The sequence below is a fragment of the Ursus arctos genome, unplaced genomic scaffold, assembly GCF_023065955.2.
Source record: "Ursus arctos isolate Adak ecotype North America unplaced genomic scaffold, UrsArc2.0 scaffold_31, whole genome shotgun sequence".
NCBI classification, from domain to species: Eukaryota; Metazoa; Chordata; class Mammalia; order Carnivora; family Ursidae; genus Ursus; species Ursus arctos.
The window spans coordinates 12509153-12534892 of record NW_026622997.1 but is presented as its reverse complement, the minus strand read 5'-3'; the positions used below and the strand labels follow the sequence as shown (position 1 = coordinate 12534892).

The window sequence follows — 25740 nt, the reverse complement described above, 5'->3', positions numbered from 1 at the left end:
ACACTGAAAATAGATAGGTGAGTTTTCTCAAAGAACTGGCCTTTTTGAAGGCCAATGAAATAGTGATTCAAGTCTCTGTATATGGAAAATAGAATATCAATGCGCAACAATCCACTTACACTGGAATTTCCTTTGTATTTTGTTTATGTTGATTTGGCCAAATTTCCTTTTCCTTACATTTAATTCTGCTGCCAGTGTTAACTCATTATTTGGGAGTAAGGAAGGGACAGTATTTCCCTATGAAACTTCCATATTTCTGAATTAGTAGTCAACTACCTTGTAGTACTTCTTTTCCATTTCTCTAAGACTAATACACATTTTGTTTATTTACTTTTTAATGTGGAAAGCATTTTTTCCAGAAATCTTCTAGAAGTAGTCCAGGCTTCAACAAACACTACCCATTTTCTACTTTAAAGATGTAAGCATGTAACAGCTCAGAGGGAAAATGTTACGTGCATTGCTTATTTACATGACAAAAACTACATAATTTACATCACTACTTTATCTTTGTGGTATTGCAAATAAAGATCATTAAAACTATTAATGGCCGATTTTCGTGGGGCACAGGAATTGCTTGATGGTATCTAACCTACCCAGTGCTCTATAAATAATTTTTAAATTTTAATGCTACTGCTACTATTGAGCTGTAGATTGAATGTAGAAAAATTTGTTTTTCCAATACGATAAAAAATTCCCATGAATAACACCCTGTTAGAAACTCCTAATAGATTGTGAATTCTTTGCTATTCAATTTGTTCAAATTCACAGATTCCCAAGCCAAGCTAAGGTAAATCTCAATTCCAATTATGCATAAAGTCTCTTAGCATGTCAAATCAGCTAACCAGTTAATTCTGCCAGCCAGGACAACAGCCTGCTGTCTATAAGTTGGCAGACATCAAAGCCCGTTATGGCAATACGCCCTCAGGAGCTCCAAGAACTCACAGAGCCATTTGCCACCACCTCTCCACCAGTGTCACACCCATCTTTCCGCCTCGCCCCTTACCTTGACCCCGCCTCCTGAGCGCAGGCTCGTTTTCCACGCCCCCTTGCGTTCAGCCAATAGCTGGGGACGTTTGTGGGCGTGGGCCTTCCCTCCCAGCCAATGCAGAAGATCCTTGCTGTCCTGGTCCTTCCCCTGCCAGGATCTCCTGCGGGAAGATGGCGGCGGCTGCCGAGTTGACTCTGTTGGAGAAATCCCTGGGGTTGAGTAAAGGGAACAAATACAGCGCTCAGGGCGAGCGCCAGGTGAGAAACGGGGTGGCGTGGATGGGAAGAGGTGGACAGGAGCGGGCCCTGCTGAGCCCAGGTAAGACGGACTGGTCGGCAGTGGCGGAGGTTGCGGCTCTTCTCCGCACGTGTCTGCGCCGCAGGGCGGGCTGGCTGGCGTCTGTCGGTCTCCTCCTGCGGCCCTGGCTCCTGGAGGATGGACGGGAATCTGCCCGGTTCCGGCTTGGCCTGAAATTTTTCTCCTGGGAAATTGTCATCCTGTTTTGGGAAAGCGAGGAGGGCCTTCAGATAGCCCTTAGACCAATCTGGAGGCCCCGTATTTGCGTTCAGTGACAGCACTTACGGTAACACAACCTTTCATTCAGTGTCATGCAGCTATTCCAGAGAGCTAACGGGGTGCCAAGTAGCACTGTGCAGGGACTGGGGAATGCAGCGGTGGTTGAGAAGACGGACACACTCCTTCCTCCTCAGGAAGCTTTAACCTCGGTGGACAAATATTGCTGCTATTTTAATTACAATAAGTGAAAAGTGCTACTTTGAAGCCGAGATGGCTGAGAGAGCACATTAAGTGGTCTTGGTCCAATCTGGAATTCAAGGAAGGTTTTTCTGATTGTTCAAGTTAAGAGACGTGCAGACAATGAAGGGGAAGATTAATACAGTATGAAATTGCTAAGGTATAAGGACTCAGATTTATCAGGGCGATGAAGAACATGTGTGTTTCATTCATAAACATCGTTTGACGTGGATGGAATGCATTAGGAAAGGAGAATGATTGTAGGGAGACTACTTTGAATAGATAAAATATTTTGCCCCCTTGAGATTTTTTTCCATGTGACGTTTATTTTTTGTTCTTTCTTTTTCTGTTCTTCATTTGGTTTATGTTAAAACTAGTCCTAGTGTAGTTTTTACACATAAGTTCAACTGAAGCTTAGAAAGGTCTTCGGGCTTGCCTAAGATGAGCCCACTGATTGGAGCCAAAGCCTCCTGCTTTTGCTTTTTCCTCTGGCCTCATGCTGATTCCTTCCCTTCACCCACTGCTCCCTGGTTTGGTTTCTGTTTTTTAGAGAACATTGCCAAGACACAAGTCTTGCCTTCAGGAAGCTTACGTAGTATGAGAAACAGTCGCTGGCAATTAATTTAAGGCAAGACAATATATCCTAAATGGAGGAGATGTTGAGGAATGTGGAGGAGAAAGTTAATTTTGACTGTGCAAATGGATTTGTAAACTTCACAGAAAAGCTGGTGTTAAAACCTATAAGATCAAAATTATGAAAGATTGGGGGAAGTTTGGGGCAAGAAGTAGGCCAATATGAAAAGTGCTGCAATGCAAAGTAAGCCCAAAATTATAGTTTGAGGGCAGTTGTGACGGCTTTGGAGTTCAGAGTGTGGTTTCTTATTTTAATTAAAACTTTCTTTCTTTTTTTTTTGGTCTTAGCAGAGGGCAGCTATTGAAAGTTTCTATTTATATGTTTGGGGAAAGAGATGGGAATATATGAAAAGATTCGGTCTTTTTTTTGGTGGGGCAGGGAGACAACTGACAGCAGTAAGCCAGCAGTGATGTGAAAATGTTAGTGTTCGGGAGCGAATGGTCAAAAAAGAATTCTTGAAGCATCTTTGGTGCAAAAGGGGTGGTTTTATTAAAGCACAGGGACAGGACCCATAGGCAGAAAGAGCTGCACCGGGGGTTGTGAGGAGTGACTGATTATACACGTTCAAGTTGGGAGAGGGTTAAGGATAGCATAAGTCTCTAAGGAATTTGGAAGCAAGGTTTCCAGGACCTTGAATGGCTAGCTATTGTTAGGAAAAGATCATTTATTACTGTATAATAAAGCCTGAGTCATGAGACCCTTCGGGTGTATTATCAGGGAGCCAAATGCTTGGAGGATGAGTGCTAACATATATCTTGGGGGGGGGGGGTAGAGATAAAGGCAGTTTCTAAAGGGATTTTTGTACGTTAAAGAAGATTTATAGGATCCTGGGGGTCGGGTTGCTGTTAAGCTAAGGTTGCCTTTTGCCTTTAGCAAAGTATTAACATCGATGGAGGCAGTTGAGTTCCTAGAGGAATGTCACTCTACCTGTCTCGAGGACTTGTCATTGGGCTGTAAGTTGTAAGAAAATTTAATTTTTTTCTTTTGCCTTTGTTCTCCACATCAAGCAATAAGATATTCTCTGCAGCATTACCAATTATACAGAGTCACCCATCTGTGTACCTCCTCCTCATCTATGGTTTTGGTATCTGCGGTTTCAGTTACTCATGTTTAGCCGCGTCCAGAAACAGATGATCCTCCCTCTGACATAGTGTCAGAAGGTCAGGAGTAGCCTAGCACTATGTCACAACGCCTGCATCGTTCACCTCACTTCATCTGATTATATAGGCATTTTGAAATCTTGCATCATCGCAAGAAGGGTGAGTACAGTAGAATAGGATGTTTGGAAAGAGACCGACACATTCACATAACTTTTATTACAGTATATTGGTATAATTTTTCTACTTTATTATTAGTTATTGCTGTTAATCTCATACTACTGTGCCTAATTTATTTCTTCAACTTTATCATAGGTATTTATGTATAGGAAAAGCATAGCATATATAGGGTTTGGTACTATCCATGGTTTCAGACATCCACTGGGGGTATTGGAACATAGTCCCCACAGATAAGGGGAGATTATGTAATTGAAAACAATCCAGGGTCACCTGACTGGTTCAGTCAGTAGGGGATGCGACTCTTGATCTCTTGGGGTCATGAGTTAAAGCCCCGTGTTGGGTGTAGAGATTATTTAAGGAAATTTTTAAAAAATTGAAAACAATGCAGAGATCCAGCTTTCAGAGAATGGTTCGTTAAATTATGGTACATCAGCATATTATAATATTACTTATTAGCCGTCAACGGTGATTACTTAGAAAACCATGGCATCCTAAGATGAATGTGGAAAAAGTGTGTGTCCCATAATTGCAACTACATAAGATTTGTGTGCTTTAGGCTGTCTGAAGGGAAAAGAAAGGACTTTCAAGTCAGTCTTGCTTTATCCAAACCCTGATTTTGCCATGACAAAGCGGGTGACCTTGGTTCTTTGTAAGATGATGATGAAATTACTCACCAACTTAGAAGGTGTAATGAGAAGGTAACTGGGAAGTTTTTGAGTTAGCAATGTAGGATTGTAGGTAATTTATTTTTACAAATAATTCTCTTTAGAATTAAATGCCATTTCCCCCCACATGCTCATTGATTGCAAGTTTTTTCTGTTTTTATTTTGTTTTGTTTTTTAAGTATAATACACCTTCAGAAAAGCGAATAAACCTCAGTGAGTTACCACAAAGTGAACACAGGTAGGTAAGCACACAAGGAACCAACTAACAAGGAATAAAACAATAGAATCAGCACCGCCGGAGGGTTCCTTATTGTTTTCTTTCAGTGCATTTTTTTAAAGGATATTATTGGTGATCTTAGAGGTGTGAAGGCAAAAGTGAAAATTTCAAGGAGCTAAGTAGTGAAGGGGAAGTAGATGAGAAGTGGAAAACCGGAGAGTACCTTTTGTTACTTCCTTTGACTTGTGAGGTAACCTTTGAATCTGTACCTGTAAAACGTTAGTCTCTCTGTATACTTCAGAGAGTCCTGTTGACCTAGATGTGAGCATGAAAGTGTCCTGCAAAGTGTAAATCACTTTACAGGTACAAGATACTATTTAGTGACTGCAAAAAGTAGCCCTCTTTCCAAGAAAATACTCTTTTTTGTTTGTTTGGGTAGTTTAGACTGTATATTGTTATTTGTAATTGGTCAGTCTCCCCATCATGTGATACCTTCCATTTTCTTTTAAATTTCTCATAGTGCTTTGCTTGGTTGTGCATCAAGAACATTTAATTAATTCTCAATTTCTTACAGCCTGAACCTTTGTATTGCTGTTTTAATAATGGAAACAGAAACAGGATTATTTTTCAAATGATTACCTGAAGCCCGGAGTATTGTCAGTGGCTCCAATTGTATTTTGGAATGTTTTTTAAATATGAAATATTGGCCAACGTGACTTCACTCTAAATGATTTGAAAATTGTATTAGATCACATATCACTAAAACCAGCCCAAATCCCATTTGGTGGTTCTAACTACATCAACATTAAGTCAGTGTTACTGTAACCATATCCTTTTATTATTACAGAAGTCAGCTTTATTTAAGTATGTTCGTCCTGCTAAAATAGGGTATTGGTAAACTTAAAACTAATGCACTATTAGTAGGATTTCCATTTTTTCCTCTTGGGTATGCACAGTTATGAATTATGTAGAAACATGGACTTCGGCAGTGTTACTACCGGTTTCACTTCAAGCATGTGTTCTCAAATTGTAAATAACATCTTTACTATTTTCCTGGTTTTCATTTGAATATAGTTTAGTATAGAATAGAGTAGAATCCTAGGGTGTTTGAAAAAACAGTGAGGGATTTAGTGATTCCTTGGAACTTAAGGTCATGTTGGTATTTGTTTTTAAAATTTATCAGAAAAACTTTTTTTTTCTTTTTAAGATTCCAGTTCTTCAAACAAACAATGGTCCAAGTCTGACAGGACTAACTACTATAGCAGCTCATCTTGTGAAGCAGGCCAACAAAGAGTATTTGCTTGGGAGCACTGCAGAAGAAAAAGCAATCGTTCAGCAGTGGTTGGAATACAGGGTAACTCGAGTAGATGGGCACTCCAATAAAGACGACATCCGCACTCTGTTGAAGGTATCGTGACTTCTCTTTAGAAGCTAAAAACGCATCAGCTATTAGTAGCAGGAAGCTCTCTCCCCTGAGGTTCACTAGCCAAAGCCATTGGCTTTCTTGTTTCCTTCTGCCTCTGGGTAATTTGTATCTGTTATTACCTGTGCTGGGAACAGACTCTGCCCACCCTTCCCCTTCACATCTCAGCTCAGATGCCCCTTCCCCAGAAATGTTCTTGACCACTTCTCTCTAACACATTTAGGTCTTTGTTCTATATGCTTTTTCTTCCTAACACTCATCAGAGTCAACAATTATTTGTATGGGTTTTTTTTAATGTAATATTTTAATACTTAGTTTCTCCACTTAGCAGTAAAGTACTTTCTTGAAAGCAAGAAGGGAATCAGAATCTTTGGGAATTACTGAAAAAAATGGTTACACTGATCCTTGAGACTTACTGCTTTAAGATTTGTATTTTCTTTCCAAAGAAGCAAAATCAAAATAAAAGAATCTGTCAGTACAAGGAATATGCTGAATATGGCTCCAGAGTCACCAGCAGTGAAAAACATTCCAAATGATATTTTTTATTAATTATTTACATAAAAATAAAGCAGATCAAAAAAATTTTTGTAGAAGCTTAGAATTTGAAGGAACCTTAGAGATCATGTAGGCAACCACATGTCACCGCAAGAATACCTTCTGTTTTCTAATTTTATTCCCATTATCATATAAATTGGTAGTATAAGTTGTGCAAGAAGGTTTCAGAACTGAAAACTTTTCGTTGATCACTCTGGGAGAGATGGTTTAAACTATATTTTTGATAGATATCATCAAGAGAACCGGTAAAGAGTAAATTTCAGTCCTTGTTCCTTTATAGGTTTATTCTGATCAACTGTTCATGCTTAATATCCATACTGACCGCTCCCACTGGCCTCTGTCATGCACAGCACCCTTTCCAGAGGGAAGCAAGCATGTCTTTCCTTTAAGTGAATGTGGGATTTCAGGCAAATAAAATATAAATATAACTATGTCTTATAATTTTCCAGAAGAAAATTATAGTAATAAAATACTTCATTCTGAAAGATATGAACAGGATTTCACTGAATTGGGTTTATAAGTTCAAAGTTATATTTAGAGATTGGGTATTAAGAACATGAAAGTAATTCCACCAAAACGTTGTATCTGGGATATGTAAATATTATTTGAAATTCCAATCAAGAGAATCTGACTGGAGATACTACCATTTTTGAAGTGTACAGGGAACAGGTGATTTAGTTGTCATCCTTGCTCTGCCAGTTTCCTTACCTGTACCTGCACTGATGTGCCTGATGCAGTTCTAAGGGCCAGTGGTACAGTGACCCAGTAGACACAGCCCCTGCCTGTACAAAGCGCAGACCAGTGGGGGAGACAGATGTATGTATAATGGACTACAATGTGATTTTTGGCCATATGAGCATAGATGAGAAAGGGTTGTTTTCTGTTTCGCTTTGCTTTTTACTGTTTTTATCTTAAAGGCAGTAAGTAATTATTATATAAATTTAGGAAATACAAGAAAGGGAAAAAATTTCAAGCATTAGTAGTCCCACCAAGAGAGAAGCGCTAATAACACTTAGGTTTGGTCATCAAATATTTATTGAACTCCCTTCGTGTTCTATCCATGCTTTTCTTTTCTGTATAGACATGTGTGTTTTATTTTAAAAGTGGGCAGCTATTGGCCATTGTAACTTGCATTTTTTTTTGTTCACTGACTGTGTCTTGAACATCTGTCACGTCCACAAAATACTCATTTATACTGTCTTCTCGATAACCTGCTAGTATTGCCTCATATAGGTGTACTAGGATTTAAATCATTTTAAAAAATTTCCTTGTATGCAATTTTTGCCCATTTTTAATACTGGACTATTTTCTTACTCTCTTAAGTTCCATTTCAGGCTAAAACCACTATTCTAAGTTTAAATGGCTCGTAATTAAGTTAATATACGATTTCAAAATTGCAAGCATTACAAAACATTTGTTGAATCTAGATAGAGAATATATAGCTGTTTATTATACTGCTTTTTCAATGTTAATAGAAAGTTTAATACTAATTAGAAAAAAAACCTCAGGTAGAACTCTGGGGGGGAAATATTTGATAAACTTTGGCAGTGGCATGGGAAAGACTTGTTTAAAACAAAGGAAATGAACACTGAATATTAGTTCTGTGAATATTCTGAATATGTGAAATTCTGTGATATGGCAGGGAAATTTGTGTTATATCGCTAATCAGAAAAATATTAATTATAAGGACATTTTAAAGATGACAACCTGGACAGTCTATAACAAAAACTTACACATGGATTCTGTTTTAAGAATATATACACTGTACAAAGCAGTGTTAAATTATTATTTCAGGGGCGCCTGGGTGGCACAGCAGTTAAGCGTCTGCCTTAGGCTCAGGGCGTGATCCCGGTGTTATGGGATCGAGCCCCACATCAGGCTCCTCCACTGGGAGCCCGCTTCTTCCTCTCCCACTCCCCCTGCTTGTGTTCCCTCTCTCGCTGGCTGTCTCTATCTCTGTCGAATAAATAAATAAAATCTTTAAAAAAAAAAAAAATTATTATTTCAGACCTTTTTTAAAAATACTTCTTAAAATTAAATTGAAGTTATATTTATTTTATTCTTAAATTTTATCCGAGTTTTTTCATTTGAAGACACTTGGAGAGAAACTATCTCCATTCACAGATCACTCTAGAATTTAAGTGGTAGCTCATATACCAGCTGTTTCACCCTCCGTACTCAAATTTTATTTTGATTCTTCTGCATTTGTCTCATTTTTGTCCATAGTCCTTTAGGCCCTCATCTGTATCACCCCTAGCAGTTCCATGTTTATATAGCATTTTGAAAATTACTGTCTCTAGGTGAAGACATGGGCATACTCAAAGAGATTAAATTCAATTCAGCAAATGTTTACTACATACGGAACTACCATGTGCCAGGCGTTTGGGATGTGATTTGAGAAAACAAAATGTTCTCTACAGTTTAAGGAATTTTTCTGGAATAAATGCTGTTGACCACTGAGCAGTGTTAGTGTTCTGTAACTAGTCCTTAGAGGAGCCTGTGAGACTATATGATAATAATCTATGTAACTGATGTATGAACTTTTGTCTGTGAATCTTTTGTCTCATTTGATTTGAATGTAATGTAAGGAATGCAGCATGAATTCCTGTGCTGTTAAATTACATGTTAATTTTGAGAGGAACCTAAAGTATTCATATGATCTTGTTTTTTAATCTACATTTTTTTTCTTTTCTCAGGGAGGTAATTGATTCATTCCTGCTGTTCTGTCAGACTTTTACTTTTAGGATTTCTTAAGATTTTTATTTCATTTTTTAACATGTACTTTAATAATTTTTTTCCTTCAAAAGTGCTTATTCGCCATTGAGGGAACTCAGTGCTTACTAGTATTTTGTTGTTATTGTTGTTAAAGATTTAAATGAATTCTTTTGTGTATATATTTTAACTAACATTGCATTTTGAAAATCGGTGATTGTGGTCTGGAGAGCAAATGGCAAAGAACTTTCTGTAGGTTGAAATGGTGATTAAAACTGGAGTCTTTTAGGGGTGGCTCTGTCAGTTAAGTGCTAGACTCTTGGTTTGGCTCAGGTCATGATCTCATCAGTTGTGAGATGGAGCCCTGTGTTGGGCTGCATGTTCAGCATGGCATCTCCTTGAAGATTCTCTCCCTCTGCCCCTCCCCCCACAACCGTGCCTGCATTCTCCCTCTCTCTCTCTAAAATAAATTAATAAATCTTTTTTAAAAAACTGTGGAGTCTTGCAGGTATTAGAAAAACTAGATCTCCAATTGTAGAAGAATGAAGTTGAAGTTGGAATGTTACCTTACATGATATGTAGAAATTAACTCAAAATTGATTGAAGTCCTGAATGTGAGACCTAAAACTATAAAACTCTTAGAAGAAAACCTAGGGAAAAAAATACAATGTTATTTGATTTGGCAGTGATTTCTTGAATATGACACCAAAAGCACAGGCAACAAAAGTAAAAATGGATAAATTGGACTACATCAAAATTTTAAACTTCTGTGCATCACCAGACACAATCAACAGAGTGAAAAGGCAACCCATGGAATGGGAGAAAATACTTGCAAATTATGTAATTAATAGAGTTTATATTCAAAATATATAAAGAACTCCTATAACTCAGCAAAAAAAAAAAAAAAAAAAAACTAAGAACCCAGTTAAAAATGTAAAATGGTGCAGTTGCTATTAAAAACAATATGCTGATTCCTCAAAAGATCAAAATAGAATTACCATATATCCAATAATTCCACTTATGGATATATGCCCAAAATAATTCACAGTGGGCTTTAAAGAGATGTATGTACACCCACGTCCATAGCAATATTACTGATGGTAGCCGAGAGAGGCCCATTGGTGGAGACTAGATAAAATGTGGTATATATAAATAATGGAATATTATTTAGCCCCAAAAGGGAAGAAAATTCTGACTCATGCTAACAATATGGCTAAACCTTGAGGGTGTTTTGCTAAGTATAAGCTAGTCACAAAAAGACGAATGCTGTATGGTTTCATTTACGTGTGGTATCTCAAGTAGTCAGTTCATAGCAATGGAAAGAATGGTGGTTGCCAGGGTCTGGGGTGAGGGGGAAATGGGGAGTTGTTTAATAGGATAGAGTTTCAGTTTTGCAAGGTGAAAAAATTCTGAAGACTGGATACACAACAGTGTGAATACTCCTGATATTTACTGAATTATACGCTTAAAGGTGGCTAAGATGGAAATATGATTGTATTACAATTAAAAATTTTTAAATCTGTATATATAAAAATATAGCAAACCAATAAATTATAATCCTCTTAAGAGAAATTGTTGAAGAGCTTTTTATATTGTAATGGAAAAAGTATATCTAACATGAACATAATTTAAAAAATGATCTCTGCCCTCCCCCCCCAAAATTGGTATCTTTGAAATGGTCATAGATGGCATTTTGAATAGCATTTTTTACTGTTTTCTTATTTCTTTAAAATAAAATAAGACTAATAAGGTTTATCCTATTTTTAAAAATGAGGTGATTGGTATATGATCTGTTCCTTTGAATGAATCTGAATCTATTAATGTCAGATTAAATTTATCAAATTAAAAGTCAGTATTTTGTTTTCTAATAGTCTTCTAAATGTTTGAAGTCCAATGATATGGTAGTTAACTTTATTATTACTGTTTTTTTTTTCAAAGATTTTATTTATTTGATAGAGCGCGCACACGAGTGCACGAGTGGGGGGAGGGACAGAGGAAGAGGGAGAATCTCAAGCAGACTCTGCACTGAGTATGGAGCCTGATATGGGGCTCAGTCTCGCAACCCTGAGATCATTACCTGAGCCGAAATCAAGAGTTGGATGCTTAACTGGCTGAGCCACCCAGAGGCCCCAATTATTACTGTTTTTAAATTAAAATTTTATTATTATTTATTTTTTAGGATCTTAATTCCTATCTTGAAGATAAAGTCTACCTTACAGGATATAACTTTACCTTAGCAGATATCCTATTGTACTACGGACTTCATCGCTTTATAGTGAGTATTTGAATAGTTGTTAGCTTTTTTCTCTGTAACATTCAGAATGATTTTTTTATTTATTTTGAATTTAAATCAAATTTGCATTTTCCCCTTCTCAAATAAAAATTATTTTTATGAAAGGTACCTTATGCACATATTCCTTCCACATTTCCATCAAATATAGTAGCTTCCTGTCCCTTGACCTGTTTGCTGCCTGTTGTTGTTTCTGCTCTTATTCGCACCTGCTTCTCTTGCCACCCTTTGAGCTTGATCGTTGTCATCGCCTGGCCCCCATCATCACCATCCCACTGCCCTTTTAACATCTTAATTGCAGTACCCCATATTCTGTGCATCCTCTAACCCTTAGCTCTTAATCTCTATTCACTAATCCTATCATTATCTGAAGCAACTGGTTTCCTTCCATTTTCCAAACCTACATTCTTTTTCTCCATCCAACCTAGATCCCCTTTTGTGTAACTTCCAATACTCTTATTAGTATCTGCAGCTTCTTTACTCCACTGTCCATTGACCACCCTTTGCCTGTAAACCCCCACCTCTTGGTCAGTGCTAATAAATGCCTTCAATCCTATGTCTAGGCTGAACTCTGTTGGAGAAATCCCAGAGCTGCAGATTGGTACCACTATAAATTTGTATTATCCAGTTTCAACCAGGCTCTCCTACAGATCAGCTCTTTCATTCCTCCCAGACATACTTCCAGACCTTTAGCACTCTCCTTAACCCCATTTTTTCCCTCCCCCTTTATCTTCAGTCATTATCACAGAGCCGTCCTCTCTCTTTCAGCTAGAAATTGGAGACGTTCATTTGAATGGCTTCATCTTCTAACCCACTCCATGCTCATTCTCATCTGCCTTGTCTCCTTTCTCTACTCTCTTACTTGAACTACCCTCCTGCCCCGTTTCTGGATCCTGTCCCAAATTTTATATCCTTTCTTTCCCATTTGTGCAACTTCTCCCTTTATCTGGCCAGTCTCTCTTTTTTTTTTTTTAATTTATTTATATATTTGAGAGAGAAGTATGAGTTGGGGGAGGGGCAGAGGCAGAGAGAGCATCCTCAAGCAGACTCCCCACCGAGTGTGGAGCCCAACTCGGGGCTTGACCCTAAGACCCTGAGATCAAGACCTGAGGTGAAATCAAGAGTTGAACACCCAACCGACCGAGCCACCCGTACGCCCTGATTAGTCTCTTTAAATTGTATCCCATCTTAAATTTATTTACAAACAATTATATGGCACTCACTGTGTTCTTCATGCTTCATAAATGTTAACTCATTTAATCCTTATAATAGCTCTGTAAGGTACGCACTATTATTATCATCCCATTTTACAGATGAGGTAAGAGAGGCACAGAGAGGTCAGATATCTTCTTTGAGATCACTCAGTTAGTGGCAAAGACAGCTCTGGAAACCAGGCAGTTGGCTCCAGAGTTTATGCTTCCTTAAGTCTATCTGCACCTAAAACATCTTCCCAACACCCAGCTTCTCCCCTGTGGAAAAAAATAACCCGTACATTTTTCTGTATTCTGCACCTCATGCATCCAATTAATCAGGTTCTTCTGTTTCCACCACCTGGATGCCTCTCTCACGTGTCTTCCTGTGATCCTGGGTGACATTGCCCTAGTTCCAGAATTCATTATCTTCTGTCAGGGCTATTGAAATGGCCTCCTGCCACCAGTCTCATCTCATGCAGTCCATCTTCATTGCCACGGGAACAATTTTTCTCATGAATGTGCCTGTCTTTCTCAAAATAAGTAGCTCCTCGCTGCCTGGGATGGGAGCCGCTTCTTCATGTCGACCCTGCCTGCCTCCCCTGCCAGCTTCATTGCCCTTGTTCTCCACACACACCTCTCTCTCAGCCATAGCATACTCCCTGGTCTCTCACCCTGTGCACCCTCTGCTCAAGGGCCTCACACTGCTCTTCTCTTCGGCTCCCTGGGCCCAGCCCTTATCTTCCTCTTCACATTTTACCAAGTGTCACTCAACCGCAGCACTTATTTCCTCGTGAAGCCCTCACAGGCTCCTGAAGCATCCTGAAGTGCCCTTTCCTCTGTTTCTGTCCGTGCCTCACAGACTCCCTCAGCTCTGGTTTTCACTTTCTACTGTAATTCTTCTTGGAAAATTTCTCTCTTAAATCGTAAACTGCTTAAGCCAGAAACTGCAGCAACTCATATGTGTAACACTATGGTCTGACGTAATTCCTCCCACATGCATATAGTCTGCACTCCCCTCTCTAAACATTGAATAACATAATTAACAGATTCCTCTAGATTTTTCAGTTTTATGGATATTTTCCCCTTGTACCTCATAACTCAAAAGGAGATGGGGCTAGTGGCATTATCTTCCTATTATAGAGAAGGAAACTAGGGCTTGGAACATCGTGTGCTTTGTGCAAAGACACAGCCTGGGTTTTGGAGGGGCCAAGACTAACTTCGTCTTCTGCCACAAGTGTCACAGTGTATGGGGACGCCCTTCATACACCATCAAATACCATAACGTATGATAATTTTTCTTCATCGCCCCTCAAGCTCTAATTCCTCAGTGGCTTTACTCGATTTATTAAGCATTGTTTCTCTCAAATCCCTAAGGGATTGTGCTCAGTTCTATAACATAACTGTAACCATCTAGTATGGTCCTTCAGCCACTCAGTCTCTATTACTACAACTATACATACTGAGTCCATCATATGTGTCCATAATACTATCCTTGAGAGACATAAAAGAAATATAAAACCCTATTTTCAAGCAACTGTTGATCTCTTCAAAGAGATAAGACTCTTTCACCTGAAAAAAATTGAATAAGGCAAAGTGCTAATTTCTGGTGAGACTATTATGGAAAAATTAAAGAGGCAAATAGAATAAAGTAAAATATAGAATCATGAAATTGTTAGCAAAGTAAATGCAGGATTTGGATGCCTTTGGCTATTTAAGGGAATTTATGTTGTTTTCTAGAAAGCTTATGAGAAGTTTGAATGTAAATCTTGCATATGAATAGGATGACCATCTGATTTCTCATCCAAAACAATACTTTTGACAGTGAAAGGAGGGTTATTAATAATTATTGATACAAGAGGAATAAAGTAGGACCCTCCGAACAGATAAGACTCAGTTTTAAGCAAAATAAGGGGACTGAGGAGGATCGTGTCCTGTTTCTCTCTGTACCCCTCCAGGCTCTTAGCACAGTGCATCATACAGCTAGATGCTTATTGACATCAGCAATAGTTAGCAATCTCTTCCTCTTTGTATTTCCTGTTTTAGGTTGTATAGCTTTATAGTGCGGTCTTTAGTTTTATGCTTCAATATGATTAACTCTAAAACCTTATTTGAATGTGAAGAGAGTTTAAGTAGAGCTGAAATAATTTGATCACAGCAGCCTCCTTTTATTCCATTCTAGATTCAAAATATTTTAGTAACTTTTTGAACGTAGAATGGTGACATGGCACAATTTACCTCATTTCAAAATACAAAAGCCTCTAGCTAAAGAGAGTTTGCTGGTATGGTATCTACTGATCTTTATCCCGGTGACAAATCTACAGTCTTTGAATTAGGAGGGTGTCCATAACCTGACTTGAGGGCGAATCCACTATTAAGAACATGGCTACTTTCTAGAAGAGCATAAGAATGACTTATGTCTAACAACAACAGCACCCTTGTAGACATTTTAAAACATTTAAATGTGGCATTACTAAATTTTAAAGCTTAAAATTAGGAGAAATGTCATCTCTAATCCTGTGTGTGATGCTGTCAGCAGGCTAGTGAAGGCCTGGCTTCTTATGGCATCAAGCTCTCATGAAGAAGGACAGCATTTCTCCCATGTAATAAAGTGTAACTCTTGCAAACCAAGTGTGTATTTACGTTTTTCTCTCTTCTGGCTTATGCAGGTCATGCAGTAGGGAAAGGAAATACTCAGGAGGAGGGAGCTTGTCTGGAATTTCTTGGCCAGCAGAGTGAACAAGGTCATAATTCTATAAATTGAAATAGTCATAGCACGAACTGCAAAGTTATTTAATTATGAATCCAGGTGCCCTGGCCTGTGTTTGATTTTCAGGCAGGTTCGAAGTGTGTTGTTCAATGCAGCATGTTAAAACTTGGGTTACATTAACAATATTTAATGGTATGTGCCCATTTATATTTCCTGTTTTGGAATGTATGTCCTCTTTACATGTAGTGACTAGGATATTATGATGAAGGATACCACGCTTATCTTTTTCAAAACAAAAGTGAGTAGAATGATATGTAAATCATTCAGCTCACCATCCTTTTGGGTGTATGAAATGAGTCCATAACCAAAGCATCTCTCCCACCCTGGTCCGTGTGCAGGCAAAGTACATCAGAGAAATAAACACCTTCTCAAGGAACTCCTCGCAGACTCAAACCTCTACTGTGGTAGAATTGCGCGGTGGTGTTAAATGACATCCCTCTTGAGTTAGGCGTAAATCTATCCAGATGAGAAAAAGGTGATTATTCAGTATTAAATTCAGGCAGAGTCGACGTGAAGCTCAGATTGGCTACCTGCCCATGTTCATCAGTTTCTTGTGCTTTGTTTGCTTTGGCAATATATTTATTTTTGCCCTCATGCATTCTTTCATTTATTTGTTCCCATTATTAAATACTTAATATGTAATCAGCACAGTGTACAAAACAGCAGTCAGGGAACCTTCAAGTCATCAGATAATCCCACAGTATTTTGTTTCATTGTGAGCCCAATTTTAGTTGTGGCTAAGTTACTCTAATTATAAGATCTGGTCTGTCTTAATTCCCTTTGAGGAATATTACGTTGTTCTTCCTTTGTGAAACTGCCAGTTAGCGTGGCTGTTTATTATCATACCAGTGACTCACTGCTTTCTTAAAGTGATTTCACTTGTAGATAGCAGTCCCTCTGAACAGACTGTTACTCAAGATTATTGAAATCCTTTGTAGCGTTCTGTGCTGCTTGACTATGAGATTGTTATCAACTAAAATACATTTGTTTTGAAGTTAGGAACACCAGTGGAGGTATGTCATTCTTTTAGAAAGAAAGGAAAAGTACAAGAAACAGCTGCAGTGCAGTCCAGGAGCACCAGCCGTAAAGAATGTCCCGAAGGTAGCAAACCAGCCTCTCACCCCGATCTGGAATGGGTCACTTCAAGTGGTGCTCACATGTCTCCATGGGAAATTAGTGACTAATATTATCTCTTTGGCTTTGAAGGTTCAGACTAGGTATAGAGAGCCAATATAAATAAAAAGGGATGATTAGGTAAAGCCAAGCATCATCGCTGTAGACACAGTGGCATGTGGGCCAGTAAGAAACAGGAAGTGGTGACTGGAAAGTCACATTGTGTTTCCTGTTGTAAGAAAGGAAAAGAAACTAGCCGACTAGAGAGGGATGCTGGAAGATCAACGATGTACATGAAAGGGCCCAGGGGATCCCATCTAAAAAGTTCTAAAAAATTGTAAGGTTTTTAAAAATGTCTGCCAAAAATGTAGCAGAGATAGCACATTGAGATCAGTCATAATTTTCTCAGATTCATGGGACAAGCTCCAAAGTGTAAACTAAAAGGAGGGTAAGTGGTAACCTGAACCTTTTGGAAAAGTTCTTGTGTAGTTCTGGCAAAATTTTCTGATGGAAAATGAACTGATTTACATTCTCTGAAGTGGATCATCTAGTTAAAAATTATTGGAATAAATAGGAAATGTTAGAAGAAGCTTTGGAAGCTCTTGGAATAAAAATTATTTTGTACCCGGGGTTCCTGGTTGGCTCAGTCAGTTAAGTGTCCAACTCTTGCTTTTGGCTCAGGTCATGATCTCAGGGTCCTGGGAGTGAACTCTGTATTGGGCTCCGTGCTCAGTGGGGAGTCCGCTGGAGAGTCTCTCTCTTTCCCTCTCTCCCCACTCACTTGCGCTCTCTCCAAAATAAATAAACCTTAAAAAAAAAATTATTTTGTACCCCCCCAAAACAAACAAACAAACAAATAAATTCCTTTGTGCCGTGGGTCTACTCATAATCATTACAATAGAGACTCAGATGTGAAATTTTTAAGTTGGAGAATATCGATTTTGCTGTATGTTGTATCTTGTTCTTGCCTAGGCTGAGCAGCAGCATTAACAAGCCTTCTGCAGTAGCAAATACTGCTCTGAAATGTGAATAGTAAACAGACACTGCCCTTTGTGTTTCAGTCTGAGTGAACAACTTGCGCGTAGATCAAACAAGCATCAGTACTGTATTGTTTGGAAATGCTTTCTTCTCAGTGTATTTTAATTCATTCAGAAAAATAACATCTCACAAAGTGGCTGAGTGGAGACTTTTAAATGGAAGAGTTTTGAAAAGAATAAATTGTAGAAAGTTGTCAGATTTGAATCCTGTATTTGGGCAAGTGACATGAAATCAAGTTGGAGTAAAATTTGTTGTTTGCTTTAACTATCAGGAAAGAGGTTTGGTGAAGTTGATTTGAATGTATGTATGTATGTACATATATATATGTATATGTATGTATGAATGAAGAAAACTCACCCCCCATTTCCTGTTAGATTTGTAGCTGTGTTTACTAGTGATTGAGCTTTTTAAAAATCTTATGTCTTCTTTTGAAGTCAGTGGTGAAGTTCACATATGGAAAAGATTTAGAAAAAAAATGAAGTGTCAGCTCTTCTACAAAATGTGTTTACCTTTTGAAATGTAAACTGATACTCAGTTTATTCTGTGTGGTTGTTTATTTGCCTCTGTGTACAGACCAGATAGGAATAAGATAATTCCCCACATGTGAAGCCTTGAATTCTCTTTTTAATAAAAAGTACCTTTTTTATTAAAAAAGACATTCTTGGCCAATTTTCTTGACTAATATGTTAATTTTCTATCTCCATGCCATAGATTAGCGATATTGTAGGTGAAATAGTTATAGTAACATATTCCTGATAACTAGATGCAGACTTACACCTCCTTAAACAAGACGAGTATATTTTTATAATTTGTGTAGCAGCTTATAAGTAAGGACCTAAACCTGAAACTTACATTTTTTTTTAATGTAGCAGAAATAAGAGACTCTCACTGCTAATTAAGTAAACTGAGCCAACAGAGTTGGACATCTGAGGCCTCCAAAGACAATGTTGAAAGATCAGATACTGATACAATAGTATCCTCATATCTAAGGTAAAAAGGAAAGCAGGATGAGTTGTATCAGTTTTTCTTTTTAAATTGCCTTATAGTAAATATGAAAACGAAATGAGTTCAGTGAAACATTTATTGAGAAAATACTACGTGTACCTTTTAATTTTATTAATACTGTTTTGTATTCTGCAATACATTTTGCAAACTGGAGTGATTTTGACCTTCAGTGTTGTTGACTCAGTAACATGGCAGAGTATTTGCCTGTACACATGAGTATATGCTAAATTCTGAACAGCCACAGGACATCTGTCTCACTAGACGCGCCTTCCGACAAGCAGACTGCTAATGGGTTTGAACTACAGGAGGGGTTTTTTTTCCCTTGCGTAAATATTCCAGTCAGTTTTACGGAGATTTGTAGTATCTGTTGAATAAATGTTGCTGTAACAACAGGAAAGGAGCTGGCTACAAACATAGGCCAGAGCTGTTAGCTACTGCTGCGCTGGCTCTCTCTCTACCTGACAGCTCTTCGTGATTCCAGTCCAAGATTTGTCTCAGAGAAAAGTCTCTGAGTCACCTACTCTGAAATTGGAGCCCAGTGAAATGATGGGCACCAGCTGTTTTTATTGCGTCTTTCTCTGACCAAATCTCTGGACATTCTTGTAGCTTGACAGGAAATTGTGTGACCTACTACGTCCACTGGAGATAGAGTTCAGCTTTGTAGCAAACCGAATTGAGAAGGTCTGTTGTTCATCTGAGGCATATGCCACTGGAAATAGCCTTCCTTCTTGTATTAGGCACTTGCCCAAAGTTTAATAGAAAGGAAGTAATATATATATGGAAGGGAAGTGTGTGTGTGTGTGTGTGTGTGTGTGTGTGTGCGAGTTCGAAGTGTGTGTGTGTGTGTATTTATATTCAAGTTTACATGATATTCCCTTGTTAAGCATATTAGATCCTAATAAACCTTGCTTTTAGATTTGCTAAAGACTATTGTAGAAAGAATCAACTTCTTAGCCTTTTGGAAGCTATTCTCTTCCTTTCTCCTATCTTCCTTTCCAAAAAGTAAAAAACAAGCTCTTTCTGTTAGGAGTTAGATGGTCAGAGCCAGGGTCCCCAACCAGAAAATACGGAGTCAGAACAGCTAAGATAAAATAGCACTAACATCCTGTTTTGCATCTTAGACAGGACTGCACTGACATTCTGCTTTGCGGCCTTTGCAGAAATGACTTCTGCAAAACGTCCTAAAATAAGACAACCACAAAAGCATTTGTCAATATCACAGGCAAGAGGCAGTTAAGACCTAAGCCCCTAAGTCTCAGCAAAAAAAAGGACCATGAGCACGTGGACATTAACCTAATAGACAGATACGTGACCAAAGCCCCAATTGGCATGACTCAGCACACCTTGATTTCTTAAGAAAGTTCTGCAAAAGAGCTCATAAAAACCCCTAAACATAGAAACTCTGAGGGCAATGCACTTGGGCCCCCGCTTCCTCTCCAGGGACTTTATACTCTTGCTCAATGAACTTTGCTTTGCTGCCCACCATTCTTCGTCCGGTCCACCTCTTCATTCTTCGAAGTGGCGTGACCAATGACAGGGGCCCTAAGGGGACAGAAGTCCTGTAACATTTGGATCTCTGGATGCTGGGTTAATGTAATTTTTGCATTTGTTGAAAATTGGAGACTTCCCTAAAAAGCATATCTGGTGTTAAACTGAACATAAAAGCATGAAACAAATGGCTCTTTTAAGTGGCTGAAACTTTTTACTCCTATCTAAATGTATCGGCTTTTGAGAACTGGAGTTTTTCTCCCCGAGTTTTTTATCTTCTACACAACTGATATTGATAACTGTTCTTATGTAATGTCTGTGTTGTGTGTGTTTTTAATCTCTATTTAGGTTGACCTGACAGTTCAAGAAAAGGAGAAATATCTTAATGTGTCTCGCTGGTTTTGTCACATTCAGCATTATCCAGGGATCAGGCAACATCTGTCCGTTGTTGTCTTCATCAAGAACAGACTATATACTAATTCCCACTAGAAGCTAACCATGACATACAGAAGCGTGATCACAAATATTTTAAATGGAATTGTATTCTGGACCAGAGAACTAACGTAAATGGATACTCAGTCATTCTTTATTTGCTAAAGTTGGAATAAAGTTATGTCTGAATGTTTTATTTGTTCTTTAGTTGGAATTTTGCAACTTTTATGTAAAAATTCAACTGTCAAAACTTGAGATGAAGTAATGAAATTTATTTTAGTAAAACTTGCAAGTCAGTGGCTTAATCTTAAAGAAAAAATAATCCTTTCAGTGTCTGACATATTTAGCTATTTATCGACCTCCCTCTCATAGTTTACAATTCATTTTCCCCTTTTGGATATTTACAGTAATTTGTTTAATAAGCACTATAATTAATTGTGCCAAGGGTACAGAAAGGGAAGACAGATGGATTCTTTTTCAAATATTTATGTGAGCCAGTAAATGTGGTTGACAAAAATCTTTTTTGTTTGTTTCTTTCTTTCCTGTAGTCAGTATTCATTGAGGTGAAACTAACTACTGAACTGCCCTGGAGGGAGCTGGAATAAGATACATTCCGTGGAGTTAATGGTTCTTTTGTTGTTGGGTTTATTGGAATATGCAAGTGACTAAAAACAAGATGGCAGTTCCTGCTATCCCACTAACTTTAGACTTGATAACTACTAGATTTTTCTAAACTGAAAGCCAACTCAAGGCTGCTGCTGAAGCACTGTAAAAAACAGAGAAGTGTTATTAACAAATCTATACCTTTTATAACTTGCTGGCTGAGCAAATAATCCATTATTGCGAGCTAAAGAACTTATATTTCCAAATAATAAGAAAAATAGAGCCTTTGAGGGGCTTCTGGGTGGTTCAGTGTTCAGCATCTGCTTTCAGCTCAGGTCATGGTCCTGGGGTCCTGGGATGGAGCCCTGTGTCCAGCTCCCTGCTCAGTGGGGGGTCTGCTTCTCTCTCTCTCTCCCTTTGCCCCTCCCCCCAGCTCATGCTTGCTGGCTCCCTTGCTCCCTCTCTCTTTCTCGCACACTCTCTCTCTCAAATAAATAAATTTTTTTAAAAAAATAGAGCCTTTGAGCACTTTACTCTTTCATACTACCATTTTGATGCTGATGCTGAATCTAAGTATATACTTCAAAGGTCAAATGAAAACAGAGATTTGGGAAGTATACAGCCCTTTGATTCTGCTTTTATCCCTTACTAGCTGTATGACCTTGAGCAAATCAGTTAACCATATTTCCTTAATCTATAAAAATAAAGATAACTCTAAGTTATGAGGATTAAATGAGATAATATATATGGAAAGAAGACAGACGGTCCACAATTGGTACTAGGCATCCAGCTTCCATCTTTCTGCTTCTCCGTACTGAACGAGTGGTTTCCTTTCTCAAGTTCAATTTAAAAGCCAAATCGTCCCCAGACATCAGGTGCAGTGATCAAGACCCAGAGGAGGAGGAAGAGAGGAAGGGCAAAAAGACTTCTCCCAACTGAGTCAACCAAAGGGCCTTTCCTGGAAGCCCTATTCAGCAATATCTTTACATCTCTGGCCATCGGAGCTGGGAGGAAGGCCAGAAACATAGTCCTTCTGCCCACACATTGTCATCCAGAATAAAATCGGTGCTCTGTCAATGATGAAGAAGGAAAAACGGGATACTAGGTAGGCAGCTAGGTATCTCTGTCATAAGAAGTAGTCTTTAAATGGGAAAATACATTCTGAATGCCAAATTATTTGTAAAAAATTTTTATTAGTAAATTGTTGACACCATGGATCATCAATTTGCAAAGAATTAGAGTACAGTAAATATTTTTCACTTTCCACAATTTCCATGATTCAGAAGCTATTTTAGAATTCTGCAATACTCATGAGCTACCAGGAAGATTGATTGTGCTTTTTATAACAATAATAGCTATAATTATTGTTATTTAGTATAGTAATAATAGTATAGTAAATAGTATAATAAATTTACTGTAGTATATAGTAAATAAATATATAGTAAATAAATTTACTATATAAAATATAGTAAATAATATAATTATTTAGTATGTATCAGGCAGCATTCTAAGGACTGTGAGTGAATTCACTCCTTTAATTATTACCCTTTTTTTTTTTTGCAGTTTATGAAACTGAGGCACAGATGGGTTAAAGAATTCGTGCAAGATCACACAATCATTATCAAGGAGATGGGATTCAGACAAAAGTTTGACTCAAACTTACTTAACCTGTAAGCTACCCGTGTGCCAGTAAGGTTCTGCTTAAGTCACTTTGAGAAATTAGTTTTTACCAACCTTAGGAAAAAAGCTGCTCTAAGCATTGGATAAAACAAATGAGTGCGTAACTTCAAGAATAAATGAGATACTTACACCCTCTGAGTATGCTAAGACCCACTGACTTGTACAATTTAAATGGCTAAACTGTGATATGAGAATTACAGCTAGGTAAAGCTTTTTTTTTTTTTTAAGAACTGGAATCCTAAATCAGCTTTACCATATATTATACCTTGAAGAAGTCAGTGCACATGAAATCCCTCTTGTGAAATAGAGATAAAAATTTCTGATCTTATTTAATTTGCAATGAGAACGTGTAAAAATTACCCAGTACAATGCCTAGCACACAGAAAGTGATCAGTACAGACAAACTGCCGTGGAAGATCGTAAAATCATGACCTATAATTTTATAAACTCAAATCCTTAAACTAATAGTGAAGTCTTTCCCCTTCTGCTGTCCCGAGGCCCTGTGCAGTGTGAGCCCATCTGAGATAAGACAGTTGGGCAGAGCATCTTATGATTTTGGTAAAACACGAATTTGTCTTATGACTTAAAAATCTCTGGTCCTCACATCTTTCAAGCTGTTCAAAAAAGGGACCATACTATTCTTTGTTTTGTTTTCTAAAAGAACAGTGAGACGACTGTAAAAGAAAGCGGCACGATGTTTGTGCATGCTCTTTCTTCCAAAAAGTGAATATGTCTTTATAACCGTTTTCTTTCTGTGATTCTCAGAAGCCTGCATCACTGATATTCAATAATCCCTCAAATATTTATTTAGTACCTACTATGTATCAGACACTGCTTGTCCCTGAGGATGACAATGACATTATTGCTCCCTTTACAATCCCGTGGTCTGTGACCACGTTTCTGAAACAGCACTGTGAAGTTTCTTTGGGAGGCTGCTGTCACTCAACATTGCTTGAAAGTAAATAAAAACAAGCAGATGCCATTTACTGTATATCAGCTGTGTTGCAGGCTCCATACCAAACACTACACATTCAAATTATCTCACTTTAATGGAGGAGTTAGGATGGGTGCATAGACCAACCCACATGCTAACCAACACCTCAGGCCATGGCCAGAGTGAATGGGAAGTGTACAATTTCAGAGTCGGAGGACATAATCTCTCACCATGTTATACACAGGGGTTGATTTGACTGCCCTGAGTACATTCGTGGCCCTGTCTCACTTCATATGCAACTTTCAAGAACAGATAACAAATTTCTAGTAGCGAAGGAACATTCTTCAGTCCAGAATCCATGAATTTGTCATTCGTTAAAATGAACACTGGTTTTAAAACAAATAGAAAACAAATAGGGCTGGAGGCAATATCAAAAGGTCGTTTGCCTTTAGGCACGGTTATACCCAAAGCATCCAAGATGTCATGAAGTAGTTTCTGAAGTTGTGTGGTTGTAAATCTCAGGTAGCTGCCGTCGCAATATGGTAGAAAAAGTAGCATAGCTTCCCGAGTGACATAATCACCCATCCATGACCTGGCTTTCTGGTTAAAACTCCACTCCCTCCCCATCCAGATTTGGCAATAAGGTTATTGGACTGGGGTTTTTAACAGATATGTGGGCATTCTCCTTTTTACTCCATGCTAAACGCAGGTCCTGCATTGGCTCCACCCAACTAAATCTGAAGCCTAGTTCAATAAGCAGTCAGTGATAATGCACGTGAGGTCTCCTGTAAGGACGAAGGCCGGAAGGTAGGAGCAGCATGAGTGGGAAGATGACCTACTGCCAGTGCATCACATGAGAGCCCTGCTGAAAGTCCTTCCAGAAAAGCCTCAGGATGTGTTGATAAAAATTTAAGCAGATCTTTCGTCGGGAAAGAATAGAACTCTATTATAATCAGGTACAGACAGGTAGATCACACTAAAAGATCAAATACACGACTACTTGACAAGAAGTCAAATTAGAATTATTGTGAGGTATAGCTTTCTCGTTTATATATATTTTTTTCATTTGACTTCATTCCTGAAAAAAAGTCAGATGTTACATGAACTTTAATATTAATCTAGCTTTGGCAGAGATGTGGTGGTTTAATGGATTAAAGCATTTAGCTTTTTACCCCAGAGAGCAATATTTCTTCTTTTCTCTCCATAATTAGATAATCTGCTCCTACCCATTACCAGGGCACTAAATTTCAAATTCTCCATACACCTGAGCAGGCTGCTACATATCTGGCCATCTTAATTTTAGTCTTGATTTATTGAAGCTGAATTACATTCCCAACTTCCTGGAGCTCTGGGTGAATTTTATTGCAAAAGCAATGGGGAGAAAGTTACCATCATATATCTCTCTTGCTGGGCAGAGCTTTTAGATACACGAGGGGCTGTATATCCCACTGCTCCATGCCTAGTATGCTGAATTTATAACACTCTGAAGCCCAGCTCTAGGGTTACATACAGGCATATCAGAGATGAGATGGGGAATTTGATTTTGCAATAATGATTACTTGTTGCTGGAGCCCACATTCCTGCAGGCTCTGCCTTTATTCCCAATACTGCTGGTGAATAAAACTAATTCCGACTGCTACCTAATCTAGCAAAACTCATCTTTCACTTACAAGAGAGGCCCAAAGAAGGTAGACAGGAAGTCAGGAGAATTTGAGATCTTGGCTGTTTTTGCTATTATGTCTCAAGGATTTCTGCTTCCATTACCGTGATTCCTTTAGGAATATTTTAATCTTTTAAACTTTCATTTCTTTTTGGTGGAGGATGAAAGCTTTGCATCTTTCCCAGCCTGGTGAGTTGATGTGATGGCTCGCACGTGCTGTCTCTTCCACTTCAAAGAGACTGGGTCCCTAGGGCTAGCCAATTGTATTATGGATCCTGCAGATTCGGCTTGCCATTCCTGCTGAGTGTCATCT

At 38.3% G+C, this 25740-nt stretch overlaps 1 protein-coding gene across 2 annotated transcripts; it reads left to right on the top strand.

Annotated features, from left to right (window-relative positions):
- Positions 1-1110: 1110 nt before the first annotated feature.
- Positions 1111-24947, top strand: EEF1E1 (eukaryotic translation elongation factor 1 epsilon 1). Of its 2 annotated transcripts, none has more exons than XM_026511458.4 (4): positions 1111-1245; positions 5742-5942; positions 11404-11499; positions 20467-21067. In XM_026511458.4, the coding sequence occupies exons 1-4, from the start codon at positions 1159-1161 to the stop codon at positions 20605-20607; spliced, it is 525 nt and encodes a 174-aa protein (XP_026367243.2). In that variant the 5' UTR covers positions 1111-1158; the 3' UTR covers positions 20608-21067. The 2 variants fall into 2 exon arrangements, with proteins under 2 accessions (XP_026367243.2, XP_026367244.2); XM_026511459.4 differs by lacking the exon at positions 20467-21067 and adding an exon at positions 22717-24947 and having other exon boundaries at positions 1120-1245.
- The last annotated feature ends 793 nt before the right edge of the window (positions 24948-25740 follow it).